Source organism: Lagopus muta, chromosome 21 (assembly GCF_023343835.1).
Source record: "Lagopus muta isolate bLagMut1 chromosome 21, bLagMut1 primary, whole genome shotgun sequence".
Taxonomy (NCBI): Eukaryota; Metazoa; Chordata; class Aves; order Galliformes; family Phasianidae; genus Lagopus; species Lagopus muta.
Genome location: NC_064453.1, coordinates 5999302 through 6015665, shown reverse-complemented (window position 1 = coordinate 6015665; position 16364 = coordinate 5999302). Strand labels below are relative to the sequence as shown.

General features: G+C 52.0%; 1 protein-coding gene across 4 annotated transcripts in view; it reads left to right on the top strand.

Annotated features, from left to right (window-relative positions):
• The window catches only part of EPHB2 (EPH receptor B2), a 106851-nt gene that overhangs the window by 31856 nt on the left and 58631 nt on the right, over positions 1-16364 (top strand). For all 4 annotated transcript variants that reach the window (XM_048967623.1, XM_048967621.1, XM_048967622.1 and 1 more), the window contains exons 2-3: positions 311-375; positions 3998-4682. In XM_048967623.1, the coding sequence (XP_048823580.1) occupies positions 311-375; positions 3998-4682 (750 nt within the window). The remainder of the gene's footprint in view (positions 1-310; positions 376-3997; positions 4683-16364) is intronic.

Below are 16364 nucleotides of genomic sequence, written 5' to 3'. Positions count from 1 at the left end.
AGATGGATTTCATGTTTGTGTCTTGCTTGTGCATGCAGTGTGACCTTCCTAAGCCATCCTCTGCCGCCTTCAGTGCTGATTAGCAATAGCAGCATCTGACCTATTTCTGCCCAAATTGCCTGGAAAATTGGCTTTAATGTTGGTTTAATTTTTAAGTATGGCAAGTCCTTGAAGTGCTTTTCCTTCCTATCTGCTGCTGCATGGCCGAGGATACTGCCTACCATGCAGAAGGCAGAGAAAAAGTGTCCCACTTTTGCAAATGTAACTGGAAGGTGATGGACTGACTCCTTGTTTCCCTTTCCTCCTGCAGAGACACTGATGGACTCCACAACAGCCACGGCAGAGCTGGGCTGGATGGTGCATCCTCCCTCAGGGGTGAGTTATCCTCTTGCTTTATGGCAGCTGGGTGCCCGATCTGGGGTCTCTGACTGCAAGCAAACATAAGTGGGGAAGTCACCTGCTGACATGCTGTGGCTGAATGAAAAGATCAGGTGGGAATAGTATAAAAATGGTGTTTCTCCATCCATGGAAAAGGTGCAGCCATCTCTGTGTCTCACCAGGTTTGCTTGGGACATCAGAATGCTTCAGAGCATCCTTCCTCCCTGCCTGCAGTGGCCAGGAGCAGCTTAGGGCCGCAGTGTCCACACCCCCAGCCTGCTCCCTGTGTTCCACCAGCTGGTGCTGGGGTGGAGGTAGGGCTGGCAGGGTACCCTTGCAGTGCCCTGAGCCAAGCCATGCCTGCTGGTCTGGCGTCACACTTGCCCTCGTGTTACGTGCACAAAGCCAGCCTGGCCCAAGCCCAGAGACTGCTTTTCCCCTTTCCCCTTTCCCTTTCCCATTTCCCCATTTTCTTTTTTGTTTCTTTTTTTTCTCCTTTTCCCCTTTCCCTTTTCTCCTTCCCCTTCTTCCCTTTTCCACTTTTCTTTTTCCATTTCCCCTTTCTTTTTCCCCTTTCCTTTCTTCCCCTTTTCCCTTTTTCTCTTTCCCTTTCCCTTTCCCTTCTCCCTTCCCCTTTTCTCTTCCCCCTTTCCCATTTTCCCTCATCCTTCCCCCTTTCCTTCCCCCTTTTTTCCCTTTCCTTCTTCTTCTTTCCCATTTCCCCTTCTCAAATCCTCTTTTCCTCTTTCCCTTTTCCCCTTTCCCATTTTCCTTTTCCCCTTTCCTTTCCCTATCCCCTTTTCCCCTTTCCCCATTCCCTTTTCTCCTTCCCCCTTTCCCCATACCCTTTTTTTCACTTTCCCTTTCCTATTTCCTCCTTCCTTTCTTCATTATCCTCTTCCCCGTTTCCTCTTTCCCTTCCCCCTTTCTCTTTCCCTTTTCCCCTTTCCCCTTTCCATTTTCCTCCTTTTCTCTCCTCCTTTCCCTTTCTGCCTTTCTGTTTTCCATTTCCTGTTTCCCTTTTCTCCTTTCCCCTTTCCCTTCTTTCCCTTCTTTCCCTTCATTCCATTCTTTCCTTTCTTTCCTTTCTTTCCCTTCTTTCCCTTCTTCCCTGCACCCAACCCCACCAAGGCACCAGGAGGGCTGGATGAAGACATTCCTCTAGGCCTCACCCCAGACCTGACAGCAGGCCTGCTCCCTGGACCAGCCTGGCAGAAGAAAAGAAACGTCCAAGCAAAGCCTGTGTTGAGGAGATTAAACCCTCCTCTGCCTGCCCTGAGCTTGGAGCTGGGATGCAGGGCTCGGGCTCCATCCCCATCACCATGATAAAGCCCCGCCAGCCCCGGCCTGGCCGCCGAGGGGGGATGACAGGCCCACAATGGGCCGGAGCAGAGGTCAAGTCTTTTTCTCTCCTCGCCCAGCCTTTCTTGTTTGCAGTTTTTCCATATGTAAAGCACGCCTTGCTCCCGGCTCGCCAGCCCCACAGTAATGAGGCCTGGGCCTGCTGGAAGCCGTCTCTCCGTATTATTGTGCTGCCTTCTTCTTTTGAGTTCCCGGCATGTTAATTAGAGAGCGAGGAGAAAGGGAGAGGCTTCTAATTAAGCGCTGAGGAAGAACAGGGGCTGATGCACGGAGTGACTTTCAGTGCCAGCTGTGAGAAGGAGCGGGGCGATGCAGGGTCTGAGCAGCCCCGGCTCCTGGAGCAGGTAGGGGGGTCCTGGTGGCCAACGCAGCACTTTGGGTGAGAGCTCCGGGCAAAGCAGAGCCATGCCAGAGGAAGAAACTGATTTCCTTATATTTTATCCGCGATTCCTTCCTAAAAATGGAGTAAATCCTGTTTCTCTGTCCCGCTGGCACACCGAATTTATTCATGGAAAAGAAAGCAAATGCTCCCCCTGCATTCTGTGAGGATGCTCTCCTCCCCCTTTCCTTGCAATGGAAGCAGATTTGCAGCCACGGCCGATCAGAAATGGTTGGAGCTGTTTGTGGATCTTCTCTGACAGCCTTCTGTTCAGCGGTTTGTTAGCCTTGGTGTGCAAAGAGCAATCTGTCTCTCATCTCGGAAGCCTCCCTTTGCAGCCCTGAGTGCAGGGATGTGGTGACAGCAGGGCTGCACTGTGGGCAAGTCCTGCACCCAGGGCAGGATTATGCTCTGCACATTGGACTTCATGTCCATGGGAAGCTGCTTGGCTTCCACTTGAGCAGGTTTACGAACAAGCTCGTGAACAGCCATTCCACCTGGCTGGATACCTTTGTGGTTCCCTTCATAAGCTTTCCCAGACCTGCTCTCCTCTCTTCTCTCCCCACTGGAGGCTGGAGTGGAGGGAGGCACAAAGGGTGTTGGGGCAGGGGAATCTCATGTGCTTGCTCTCCTCTTGCTCCATTGACAGTTGGCATCACACAAACCTAAGACAGAATGCAACGTTCATAGAATCACAGAATGGTTGGGTTGAAAAGGACATTAAAGCCCACCCAATTCCAGGCCCTGCCATGGGCTGGCTGCCCCCCACCAGCCCAGGCTGCCCAGGGCCCATCCATGGCTATAGGCATAGAGCATCCACACTTTCTAGGCAGCAGTGCCAGGACCTCCCTGCCCTCTGAGTAGAGAATTTCCTCCTGACATTTATCTTGAATCTCTTCTCTGTTAGTTTAAACCACAACCCCTTGTCCTATCGCTATCAGACGGTGTAAAACATTGATCTTCCTCCTGTTTATATGTTTGCTTTAAGTACTAGAAGGTGATGATGAGGTCTCCCCAGAGCTTTCTCTTCCCTAGGCTGAACACCCCCAGCTCCCTCAGCCTTTCTTCATAGGAGATGTGCTCCTGCCCTCTGAGCATCTTCCTGTTCCTTCACCTTCACCTTCCCAAGGTATCCAGCAGTATATTGACCTCAATCACAGACATCCTGATGGATCCCAGTGGGCATATCCCATCTCTGACCTGCTCTGAAGTGTCTCCCCACCCTACGAAGGATAGAGACAGCAATGAGAGCTGAGGGATTGGACAAAAGGGCAGAGCTGAACAGGGCCAGAAGATGCAGAAGGTGCAGGTGTGGGTGTGTTGTAGCTGCCTTGAGCTCTATGGAGAGGAGCATGGAGCTGCAGAGGGGCTTTGCTGTCCCACTGGCACCCTGCACCTTGCGTGGCGCTCAGGCTACAGCCTGGAAGGAGCTTTTACAGTCATGTTATAAAGCGGGGTCTGTCTGCCACGGTTGTAACCGTAGCGGCACCAGTGGGAATACATCTGCTGAAGGCATCGTGTTACTTAGCCACGAGGCTCTGCAGCTATGAGGAGGCCTCTGCAGGACGGTGTAGCCGACGGGCGAGAGCCCCTGCTAAAGACATTACTGCTGCAGATGGAGTGCATGGCCCCACAGTGCCCTGCTGCACTCGGACCACATGCAGGGAGGTTTTGCTATAAAGCCACCGGGGTGCCACGTGGGTCAGACCCCTCTGGAGACACGTAGGGTTGGGGTGATGTGGTGGTACGATGCGGCACAGCTTCTGCTGGGACGGCGTGCCTGCATGGTGCCTGAAAGAGGCAGAGCAGGTGGGGACCCTGTGTTTAATCCTGTGAATGTCAGTTCAGCTCAACTGACTGTTTGTGTCCTGTCTGCAGTGGGAAGAGGTGAGTGGATACGATGAGAACATGAACACCATCCGCACCTACCAGGTGTGCAATGTCTTTGAATCCAGCCAGAACAACTGGCTGCGGACCAAGTACATCCGGAGGCGAGGAGCGCACCGCATCCACGTGGAGATGAAATTCTCCGTTCGGGACTGCAGCAGCATCCCCAACGTCCCGGGTTCCTGTAAGGAGACTTTTAATCTCTATTACTACGAATCAGACTTAGACTCTGCCACCAAGACTTTTCCTAACTGGATGGAAAACCCTTGGATGAAGGTAGATACAATTGCTGCCGACGAGAGCTTCTCGCAGGTGGACCTTGGTGGGCGGGTGATGAAGATTAACACCGAGGTGCGCAGTTTTGGGCCTGTCTCCAAAAATGGTTTCTACCTGGCCTTCCAGGACTATGGGGGCTGCATGTCCTTGATTGCAGTCCGTGTCTTTTACCGCAAGTGTCCCCGTGTGATCCAGAACGGGGCGGTCTTCCAGGAAACCCTTTCGGGAGCGGAGAGCACATCTCTGGTGGCAGCTCGGGGGACGTGCATCAGCAATGCAGAGGAGGTGGATGTGCCAATCAAGCTGTACTGCAATGGTGATGGAGAGTGGCTGGTGCCCATCGGCCGCTGCATGTGCAGGCCAGGCTACGAGTCGGTGGAGAATGGGACCGTCTGCAGAGGTAACCCCTTCTCTTTGCTCCTCACATGCTCATCTCGCTGCTGTGCTTGCATTGGTGCTTTTGAGGCTGTGATCTGCAAGCTGGGAGGGACCTCTCAAGGGGCTTGGGTTCCCCTCTCCATTGGAGAGGCTCTGCCTTAGCTCTGGGTCTGCAGAGCCCAGAGGTGCTGCGCAGTCGCTGCTGCCTTTTGTGCTCCCCAAGAGGGGCACTCAGCCACTGAGCTGTGCCTCTGCTCTGCAGCCACCTCCCAGCAGTCTGGGGCTGGGCTGGAACTGTGGAACAAGAGAAAGTGCAGAGAGTCCAGAAGAGAGGGAGTTTCCTCTTTGGGTGCACCTAAGCAGGTATGCTTGTCTGGGTGTGTGTGTATCTGGTAGTGTGCTGGGTGGATGTGCTCAGAGGTGCTGGGGTTGGGGAGAAAGAAGCGGAAGAGCTGCAGAACAGGACAAGAAGAGCAAAGCAAACTGCAGCATTTGGCAAACTGATTCTTCCTCCCATTTGAGCATCAAATCCCATTATGGTTTTGATAGCATCGACACACTGAGCAGGGCTGGAATTTCTCTGAGATCAATTATAGATACGTCAGTTGGCACTGCAGAACTGTGCATGGAAGGAGCTGCTTCTCCTCTCTGCTTACTGCAGGAAAGGGTGGCTGGGCAGCACCAAGCAAGTATGGGGAAGGTGCTGGTGGTGGAAGTGGACATTCCAGAGTGGGGAATGTCTGGCCACACTTGGTTGGGTCTGCAGGCTGAATGGCCGTGCTGGTTCCTCTGCCATCACACCACCAGCAGCAGCAGAGCCATGCAATCACAACAACCCAGTATCCATTTTGAGCAGGCAAAGGTTGACCTGGGGTTCTCCTGCAGGACCAGGAGCAACTCTCCTTGAACCCCGTGGGTTCAGTGGGGTGCCTTGGTGCTGAGGAATGCCCTGGGCCCATAGCAGGAGAAGCTGGATCAGGGTCTTTCACAGGGGCAAGAAGTGGGGGAGGACTAAAAGGGAGTCTGAGGAGGATGAGAAGAAATGTCGAAATCTGAAAGTGATGTAGGAATTACATGTTGAGGCCAAAGGAACAGAAGTGAAGCCTTCTGTGGAGATCTTCCCTTTACTACATGGCTTCTCCTTGGACTGCTCACTTGGAGGGGCATCCACCTGCAGGTCCTGCTGTGTGTGAGGATGTTTGATATCCTTGCTTGAAGCTGCTGCTTGCTGGGACACCATGTGGCTCTTCTCTCCCCATGAGTGATGACCAAGAGTCCTTCAGCTGCAGCAGGGCTGGGGCTGCTGAGAGTCCTGCTGCAGCACAGCATGCAAAGGGAGCCTGGCTAATCCCAGATGGATGTTTTACTACGCCCAAGTGGAGCATTCGTAGCAACACAAGGAAGCCAAAATACTTCATGTCAGCTTTTCCATCTCAAGGTGGTTTTTTTCACTCCATCCCTGCACAATGCTTTGCTCTGATACAGCTTCAGTTTCATGACTTGCATCACTTCCCCAGACCCAGTGCCAGCCCAGCCAACGGTCGGTCCCTTCGAGTGCCCATTGCAGAACCCATTTTTGTCAGCCAGAAAGGAAAGGGGCCGAGGTGGAGGGAGAGAGCAGAAGGGCTGTCTCTCCTCTTTGTGCAGCAGCAGGATTTTGGGAGGTCCGGTACCTCAGCAGCTGTTTCTGCAGCCGGTGCTGGCGCGCATGCAGCCCCACGCTCCCCACTGTCATCAATCACGCCGTGGCCGGCAGTGCGCCGTCTCCGTGGGGCAGCTCTGGCTGTGGGGCTGGATGGGCCCGGGGCTCTGCAGCAGTGGAAGGATTCCTCCAGTTCCTATGGGACACGTGGGGAGCCACCAGGCAGAGATGGCACTTCTGCTCTGCTCTCAGAGGGGGTGGGAAGGGGGTTCATCTCTCCGACTGGGTTAAAAGCACCCTGGGGAGGGACCTGTGGGTGCAGGCCTGCATGGCTGCCCTGCTGCTGTTGCACCCCTGCCCGCCCTGCTGCATGGGCAGCGTGTGAGCCTCCTGGCTTGGGGGACTTGCTCGTACATATGGCCGGCAGGTTTTTTTTTGTGTTTTGAAGGGTGGGAGGAAATCTGGGCCCTTTTCCAGAAGCAAAACAAAAGCAAATCCAAACTGGCTCTTGGAGTGAAGTGCTCTCGCACGACTCAGTAGCCTGAACGGGACGTGGCAAGGATGGCCCATGGGTGCTGCCCTGCCAATGGGCCTCGATGCACCCCAAGCGACGGTCAGCCCAGCCCCTCAGTGCAGCTGCAAGCACTGGAAGGAGTTGCTCATTTTCTCTGCTGGGCTTTTCATCTGGCTAATACAACGCGAGCCTGCTCACGGCACTGCACACAAGGGATATTTATGGAGGAAGTTCATGCATCTAACAGCTTAAGCTCCTTTAAGCTTGCAGCCCCAGCACAAAAGGATTTGGGGGCAGTTAACAATTCTGTGTGGTTAAGAGATTTTCATTTTGCTGGGCCCTGCTCGCCAATCCCGCAGGGCTCTGCACTTCGCGTCGCCCCTCGGCCGCACACTGCCTGCCCCGCTCCTTCCCGCTGCGCAGCCGGGGGCCCCGCGCTGCCCAGCCCCGTCCTCCTGCTCCCGTGCTTCACCTTCTCCTGCTTTCTGCCTGCATCTTTTTTTCTCCATCCCCCTGTTCTTTGTCTGGCTGCTTTCCCCCTTCTCCCCCGCCCGTCCCTCCCAAGCAGCATATTAAGCGCATTTCTGTCTCTGCCTCCCTTATTCATTGGCTCTGCTCTGCAACAGAGGAGGCAGAGCCATTGTGCTCCTTGCTCTCTCTCTTTAGCTGGACGGCAGTCGAGCACTGCCTTTGCCTGCTCGGGGATGGCAGCTGCTGGCTGCTGAGCTCTGCTTCCATCTCCAGCTTCTCTTCCAGCCCCAGCAGACTTCTGGTGCAGTGGGCAGCCTCTTCTTTACTGTGTTCCTATAATATTGAGCATGGGGAGCCTTGGTCTCACTGATGGTTCTATCCTGCAGAAGGTGGTGGTGTAAGAGACCCGTAGCATTGTCTCTTAGGGTCACAGTTGTTTCTGAGCTAGAGCAATAGCAAGGTGCTTTACTCCTGCTCCTTCCCTGGCGTGGAGAGCTGGGATGGAGGATGTTGGTGTCCTCACCCGGTCTGTCCATCTCCATCAACCCCACAGCCCATCTCCACTAACCCAGCACTGACTGAGCCTCAGTCCAGCTCTAAAGGCAGAGGCATAGCTGCATTACTGCTGGAGCTGGTGCACGGAGCAGCCATCCCTGTCAGAGGCTGCAGAAGATGGTCTGGATTGGTTCTTGTAGGTATGGGACCTTCATGTGGGCTCTGTGAAGGATGTGTTCCCTCTGTGTTAAGGTCACGTCCCATATAGACACGATGTTTTGAAGATAAGCAGCTATTTGTGGCTCCATGCCTGCTTTGGTTTTGGGCCTCCACAGATAATGCAGGACCCAGCCAATAAATGGTAAGGCCCTAGGGTTAACTAAGTTCTTACAGGAAGCATTCCTAGAGCAGATACAGCCATTTGTGATATAAATGTTTCCAGAGGAGAGTTACCTTAAATGCTTCCAGCGGTCTTCCTGCCTCCTTACCTGCCTCCTGCTGCCTGGCACTTGGACCTCAGTGAAATGTGTCCAGCAGGGCCTCTGTTCCCATACCTGTGGTTGTTTAAGGGTAATCCCTGACCCCCTGCCCTCTTTGTGCTGAGAGCTTTTTGGCTCTCCCCAGCCTTCCAGTTGGCAGAGCCTCCATCGCATGGATCAGTGCAGTTGAGTGCTGCAGGGGATGCTACCTTGCTCCATGACATTTCTCCGTACCATCTTCACGTTAACCATTTTGGTGATGGTTTTTGGCTGTATTCCTTTGCACAGCTGTTTGCTGGGGCAGGACCTCATCCTTTGCAGCAGGACTATGAGCAGAAAACCACTGTGGCCTGCATCCTTTTCCCAGGAGGCATGATCTGACATGTGTTTGTATTGAAATGCACGTGGCTTGCTTGTACCCATCCAGATTGCTGGGGGTCAGTGACCACCATCTTCACTGTGTACCATACGATGACTTCCATGTCATCAGTTAACTTTATTAGGAACACTTTGGGCTCTCTCCTGGGTCACTGATAAAAATGTTAAACAGCCCAGAGCCGTGAATCAAACCTGTTGGCTCGTGTAGAAACAGACCTGCTCTCTGTGCATTCCCTGCTTAGATCTCAGACCATAGCAGCATCAGCCAGCCAAGTTTTAATGCGTTGAATATGTGCCACAGTGTCTGCGGACCCTCTAATTTCTGAATCAAAATATCATGCGTTCCCAAGGGAAATGCTTTTCAGAAGTTTGGGTGCATTGCATTAACGCTGTTACCTCTCCCAGCCAATCTTGTAATTGCATCAAAAACCATGTGAGGCTAATTTGCCTTAATCTGTTTTCCATAAATACACATAGATTGGCACCGCTGTTACTGCGTTCCTTTCATCCTTCACTGACCGAATCCCATCTCTGGCACATCATTATTTGACTGGTACCCATGTTGCAGTGGCAGTCCTAAAATAGGCCAAACTGCCTCGTTTAACAAATAGCTTTTTCCTACATCTCTTAAACATTGCACTATTTCATGGCATATGGAAAGTGAACATTAACTGTCTGCCGGTTCCTCAGCCAACTCTTCATAAACTCGTAGGTAGATGCTGTCCTGACATACTGATTTAACAATGTTTAACTTTAGTAGCTGCTATTTAACATCTTGAGTTACTGCTGGAATGGAAAGTATTTCACCATCCTCCTCTAAGATGATTACATCACCTGGCTTCTTCCCAAGTACAAAACAGGAATTTGTCTGCCTTTTCTACAAGGTTGTTGACAATTTGAATGCTCCCAGCCCACAGTGGCTCTGTGTCATTGTGGATACCACTCTCTGGGCCATCTCCCTCTGCTGCCTTTCCATCTGCAAAGCAAAATTCGATGTCTTTCTTTCCACTGCTCTGACTCTTCACCCTACTTGCTGACCCTTCCACACTGTGAATCCTATCAGGGCTGTGGTAGGCACTGTAGCTGCTCCATATTAACCACCCCAAGCCTGTTCGGTGCACTGTGCATCAGAGGTGATGCCAACCTGTGCTTTGTACATTCCTGCATCCCATTTGGGCATCTGGAGATTGGAGTTGAGCTGGGGGAGCCAAAAGGGCAAGGAGGTGTCAAACAGGTGGGTCTGAGGCTTTTGTTTCCTGGTGGTCCGAAGCCTCAGGAGGTGATGGCCTGGCAAAGAGGTGCCCAGGTGGCTCAACACAGTGGCATCTCTTAGGCTATAAGGCACCTCTCTCTGTCCTTTGTGCTGAGTGTCCTTTGTGTTGGAAGAAGAGATGGGTATCTGAGGTTCAGTAGTGGAAGAAGGAATGGGTAGTTGTGTCTTGTATTGGAAGAAGGGATGGGTATCTCAGGTCCACAGTTGGAAGAAGGGATGGGTTGTTGTCAAGTCCAGTGTTGGAAGAAGGGAGGGGTGTCTGAGGTTCAGTGTTGGAAGAAAGGATGGATAGTATCTCAGGTTCCAGTGTTGGAAGAAGTGGGGGGTAATTCTCAAGCCAGTGTTGGAAGAAGTGGGGGGTAATTCTCAAGCCAGTGTTGAAAGAAGGGATGGATAGTTGTCAAATCCAGTGTTGGATGAGGTTCAGTGTTGCAAGAAGGGATGGGTAGTTCTTGGGTCCAGAGTTGGAAGAAGGGATGGGTATCTGAGGTTCAGTGTTGGAAGAAGGGATGGGTATCTGAGGTTCAGTGTTGGAAGAAGGGATGGGTATCTGAGGTTCAGTGTAGGAAGAAGGGATGGGTGTCTGAGGTTCAGTGTTGGAAGAAGGGATGGGTATCTGAGGTTCAGTGTAGGAAGAAGGGATGGGTATCTGAGGTTCAGTGTAGGAAGAAGGGATGGATATCTGAGGTTCAGTATTGGAAGAAGGGATGGGTATCTGAGGTTCAGTGTTGGAAGAAGGGATGGGTATCTGAGGCTCGGTGCTGGAAGAAGGGAGGAGTTTCTCAGCTCCAATGTTGGTAGAGAAGGAGTGGGTATCTCAGGTTCAGCAAAACCTCTGGGAGCCATCCCTAGGGTTCTCAGAGAGACAAGATGGAGTTGTGCAGCGCACTCATCTCCCTTAGGTTGTGGCTTCCCTCTGCTCCTGCACGACCCATGCCTTTGCTTCTCAGTGATGCAGAAGTGAGGTCCCATTGGACACCTCCATGCACACAGGCTGTGCCAAGGCCTGGAGCCCTGTAGTAACACAGGGATTTTCATGGAGCTCACATCTGTGCAGATGAGAAAATTTCCCCTGACTTATTTTTGCACATGAAGCAGCATTTTGGATCAAACACTGCATTCCTCTTCTTGCTACACCCATGTGAGCTGGGAATAACGGCGCTGACTCCTCAGGAGAGCCGAATTTCTTCCTGCTTTTCCTCACTTGCTCTCATAGGCCTCCTATTTTTATTTTTCTGAGAAAACTGGTAAACATTAATAGGAACTGGAATAAATAGCTGGGATTCTGGCCCAGGCTTTTCACTCACTGTTAAATATAATAAATAGAAGGTGCTTTAACCAGTAGTTTTTAGCTTGAATGGAGGAGCTGAGAGGTCTGGGGGGGGCCAAGAGGCCTTTCCTATGGGCTCAGAAGTATGGAGAATCTTTGTGGGGAAAGCAGCAGATATTCTTTGTTGTCTGTAACGTAGGGAAGGCTGGGGAAAAAATGCTGGTGTTGAGCATAGTGTTTTTTGTTTGAAAATTGGGCCAAAACCAAGGGATTATTTTTAACTTTTAATTTTGGGAAATACCCTCAGACACACAGAGAGCCACTTATTTAAAGTTGGTGATGTCAGATGAACGCTCTGTAAGAGAACTGTTATTTTACTTTGGCTGCACAAGGTAGAAAACGTACAGAAAATTTAATCTAGAAGCCATGATTAGCTTAATTAGCTCCAGGGAAACTCTTTATTGTTCCCCATATGCCTTAGCAACATAGTATATCACTGGAAAGTATGCATAAAAGCCCCCATAAAGGTTAGGAAATGGAATCAAAGTGTTTCATAGCTAACACGATTGCTGTGTTTATGTAGACCAAACTTCAAACGACGTGAAATTAGTGTTGGCCGAGCGAAATGCACACTTCTGCATGCTGTGCTGTTGGAAGGAGACCTGGGATTTGGTGACACTGAGCAGCAGTGCTGCGTCCTTGTGTGAGTGGGAGCTGTGATTGAAGCACCATCGGGACAGAGCGGCGTGAAGGACGTGGTGCAAACAAGGAGAAGGGCTGTGAGTGCAGCACAGTGCGTCTGAGCCGGCCCCGCATCGCCGTCGTGTCTTGACATTTGGGGAACCGGTGTCTAAGAATGGAAAGGAAGAAAATAAGAGCTTGAAGGGTGTTAAAAAGAGAGCAGACAGGAAGGGAGGGATGTGGGATCTGGCCACCAGGTGCTGCGAGGCGGGACTGCAGAGCGGTGCCATATGCTTTGGGTGAGCTGTAAGAGCCTTGGGAGTGCATTTGCCAGCAGAAGAGGCCCTGAGCCAGCACCTCAGACCTCAGCACTGGGAATCTTCAACACAAGTCCTCCCCCAGGTATACAGCAGCCCCAGTGCCTGCCTGGTCCTCAAAGACAGAGCCGTTCCTTTGTGTGGTGGGTTAAAATGACACTAGCATCATCCTGCGGTCCTTGGAGGCAGCCTGGGATTGTGGATTTAGGACAGTTTACCTCCAGTTTACCTTGAAGTAAATGTGCGTTAGCTTTGCTCCCAATATCAGAACTGGAGACTTTGCAAAAACCTAATTCTCGTGGTTCCATCTGGCCAAAGGAGCTTTGACTGTTGCAGCCTTTGCAGAACAGAGAGCAGCTCTGAAGCTTTGTGTGCATCCCTGTGGCACCACACTGTATTGCAATACAAAGCCACACGCCGCTGTGGTGCAGCGTAGCTATTGTTTAGATATTAGGAAAAAAACATCTCAGAAAGAGTGGTTGGAGCAGAAAGATGGGTTGGAGCATTCCGCCCAAGGGGGTGGAGGAATCACCATCCCTGGAGGTATCCAAGAACCACGGAGATGAGGCACTGAGGGACGTGGTCAGTGGGCATGGTGGGGGTGGGTCGGGGGCTGTTGTCACAAGAGAAAAGGTTGTTTTGCACTTTGAGACTCTGGTCACATTCGGAGATGGTGGAAATCCTGTGGTCAAGAAGACAGTTGTTAAGTCTGAAACCAAAGATAGCAATTTCTGCTCCAAACACAGCGATCCCGGGAGTGCCGTGGTTGTTACACCTGCAGCTGTGACAGGAGGCAGGAGTAGTGAACAGTGTGTTGACACAGGATAAAAGCTCTATTCATCTCAAACTATCAAAATGCACAAACCCTCGAGATGGTTGAGAATTAAAGTGCAGCCCATAAACTGGAGGAACATGGGTGCTTTTCTCCGAATGGCAGTTCTGCCTGTCTGGATGGCTTTTGAAGAGATGGTGGTGACTTCTCAAGCGGCTGCAGCAGCAGATAATATTTGTCAAACAGCAAACAGCACACTCCATTAAATGCACGATATCTGCCTTTTTATGGCATCAGCTCTCCAGGAGGTTTTCTGCAGAGATGTGGAAGTGGTCTGTGCAGCATCACAGGCATGTTTGCTTTCAGACAGCAGCCAGTGGTTTCCATCACGCTGTTCCACCTTTCTCCCTGTCCTTCATGAGAGAACACAGCGTCTGCACCACCCTGGGCTGTGCAGTGTGCGTGGATTCCGGCTTGAACCACTCAAGTGTGGATCACCGAGGGACAGGCTGGGCATAAGGCATTGTTTGGTGTCACATCCTTAACCAGGGGTCTCAGTGGGCTTCGTGCTGATCTGTCATGAGGGATTTCGGTGTCAATTCACTCTTTTTGTGAGCGCTGCCACTCTTCCCCTTTTCCATATCCCTCATGCACCAGTGACAATTTTCCAGACACGTATTGCTCTAACCATGATAAAGAGCATTGCTCTGGCAAATTACCTGCCCATTTGTTCTAGTGCTTAAGTGTGCTGTCTTACAGATGGCTCAGGAGCCTACAGCACAGTGCTTGGTTTGCAGGGAGGTGTGACGAGGGAGGAGGCGATGCCTCAGGCTGCAGAGCCAGCGAGGTGCTGGAGCTGCTCTTGTATACCAGCCAGCACCCGGAGGATCCCCAGAGCTGAAGGCATAAATGCACAGGAAGGGTTTGAATTTGCAGACCTTTCCTGGTAACACACTGCGGAGCGAGACAAATTAATTCTGACCCTCTTGGTGTATGTGTGCAACCCTACTTAATAAATCAGGAACGGTAAAAGTGGGGAAAAGAGGATTAGTTGAAACATTTGGGGAATGACTCACACCCAGATAGGCTTCTCGTTCACCGTTACCTGCTGTGTACCCCAATTACGGACTAAAAAATGCCTTAATTCACCGCTGCATTGCCTTTGCAGAGCTACCTGCAGTCCACAGTGCGCCTCATGGCATGCAGTGCCTCTCCACCCTTCCTCTCTATGGAGGAGCCTGTAATTTTCAGTCACCTTCACAAGTACAGTGGTTATGCCATTACCATCACTTACGTCAGCTCCATCATTGATCCGTGCTATAATGTCGGTGTTTTACTTCCAATTTACACCCTGGGAGTGGACCTGTGGCACCGACTGAAGAATACGAGAGGTGGTAGCCGTTGGTAGGAAAAACGTCTGCAGACTTTCTCAAACATGATCTTCCAGCTGCTGCTAAGCAAATCCTAGCCTGAGGACCTGCAAAAGGTCTGTGGCACTGCAGAGGGCAGGGCAGCCCTGTTCACCTCTGTTTATTTCTTACACCGGTTGCTCTGATTTCTAAAAGAGGATTAGGAAGCTAGAAGAGGAACTCTATCATGCTAGTGCTTAATCGTGTTGTCACCGTGAGTATGGTTAATTTGCAAATAGAATGACAAACTTAAGTGCATGTATCTTCAGGATACCCTATAATTAGAACTGGTCTTTTTCTTGCTTTTGGAAAGGTTTTTTGCTGTCTGGCTCAGATGGAACCGATCCCAGTTTGTTTTTGTTTCTTTTGAATCAGAGCGCTGTTGCTCTTTCCAGGATTTCCCAGGCAGAAATACGTGCATGAGGACCACGTGTGGCACTTGGTCTGGGATCCATCAAGCCCTCTGTGCCTGCACTTCACGCATGATCTGTGCGCGCTCAAAGGCTTTGATGATATTTGGGTGTATCTGATGCTACACACCTCAGCAGGGACCTCAGCAGGGGTTTGCCCATATGCAAAGCTTGACTTTCTGGAGCTCCTGGCTGCAAGAGCAGCTCCAGCACCTTGCTGGCTCTGCAGCCTGAGGCATTGCCTCCTCCCTCGTCACACCTCCCTGCAAACCAAGCACTGTGCTGTAGGCTCCTGAGCCATAGAGAGGGATAGAGGGATAGCTGTCCCCATGTCTGTCTCTGCAAAGCTGCTTTCCCTCCTAGAATTGTTCCTCTTCTCTTGATCAGCTTTGCGAAATTCCTGCCAGCATGTTAATGATTGGACTTGATGATCTTAGAGGTCTTTTCCAATTTCAGTGATTCTATGGGTCTGTTGCTCCAGCAGCTTGGCTCGTCGCGTGGGAAGAGCGATGCCTGGGAAAGCAACCAGTCACTGGTGGGGTTTGAAGATTAACAACTGCAAGTGCCGGATTCTTCGCCTAGGATGGTGCAACCTCTGTGTACAGGCTGGGGGACGAGAGACTGGAGAGCAGCCTCCAGGAAGGGATGTGGGGCTTTGCAGGTTGCATGTGTGCCAGCAGTGTGCCCTGGGCTGAGGTACGTCGGGTTGTAGAGCCCAGAGCAGAGCAGGTGGAGGAGAGGCAGCCTGCAGCCCCTCATGGCCCACAGCTCCTCACAGGGAGTGGATGGGCAGTGCTGAGCTCTCTGGTGACAGCCATGGAGCCCAAGGGAATGGCACGGAGCTGTGTAGGGCAGGGCGGCAGCGGGGTTTAGGGGAAGGCCCAGCACTGGGGCCGTGCCAGCAGGACACGCCTGACCCGCAGCCCAGCCGCGTGCGCACACACTTGTGGGGGAGCAAGATGGGGTTTCCATGGAAACCAGAGCCATGGTTTGCTGCACACCGTGCTGGAAGGCCAAAAGCAAACGTGTGGCGGGGGGAGGAGGCAGAGTGTTGCGGGCAGTGGGCCCTGCCTTGGCACCCTCGCCCCAGGTGCTGGGGGCAGAGTCCCTGAGCTAGCACACCAGCCCTGCAGCTGGCTAACAAGGAGGATTAATTAACCTGGGGGCACCTCCAGGCAGCCGCAGGCTCCCAGCATGGGCACATGCAGCTCCGGTTGCTGCAAAGCACTGGAGTTGTTGTTGTGGGGATACATCACCCTGCTGCGTGGTGCTTGGTGGCATTGCTGCCCACGTCTGTGCCGTCACACAGCGCGTTGCAGCCCGCGGGCCTGGTTGTGGCTGCAGCAGTGCTGGGTGCTGGAGCTGCTAGCAGACTGGGAATGTCTTTTGTCAAAGCTTGAGATGCCTCCAACCTCCTTTAATTAAAGACAATTACTGCTTTCAGCCCCTCTTCACAGCTCGGCTGGGTTGTTTGCAAACACACAGCTGCGGGAGTCTTTGTGCCCCTCTCAGAGTCCCGCTTCCCTGGAGACGCACAGAGGTTTCGTTATTGCCAGCCTTGCTGCTGGCGAGCAGCAGAAGGGAAGGAGGCTC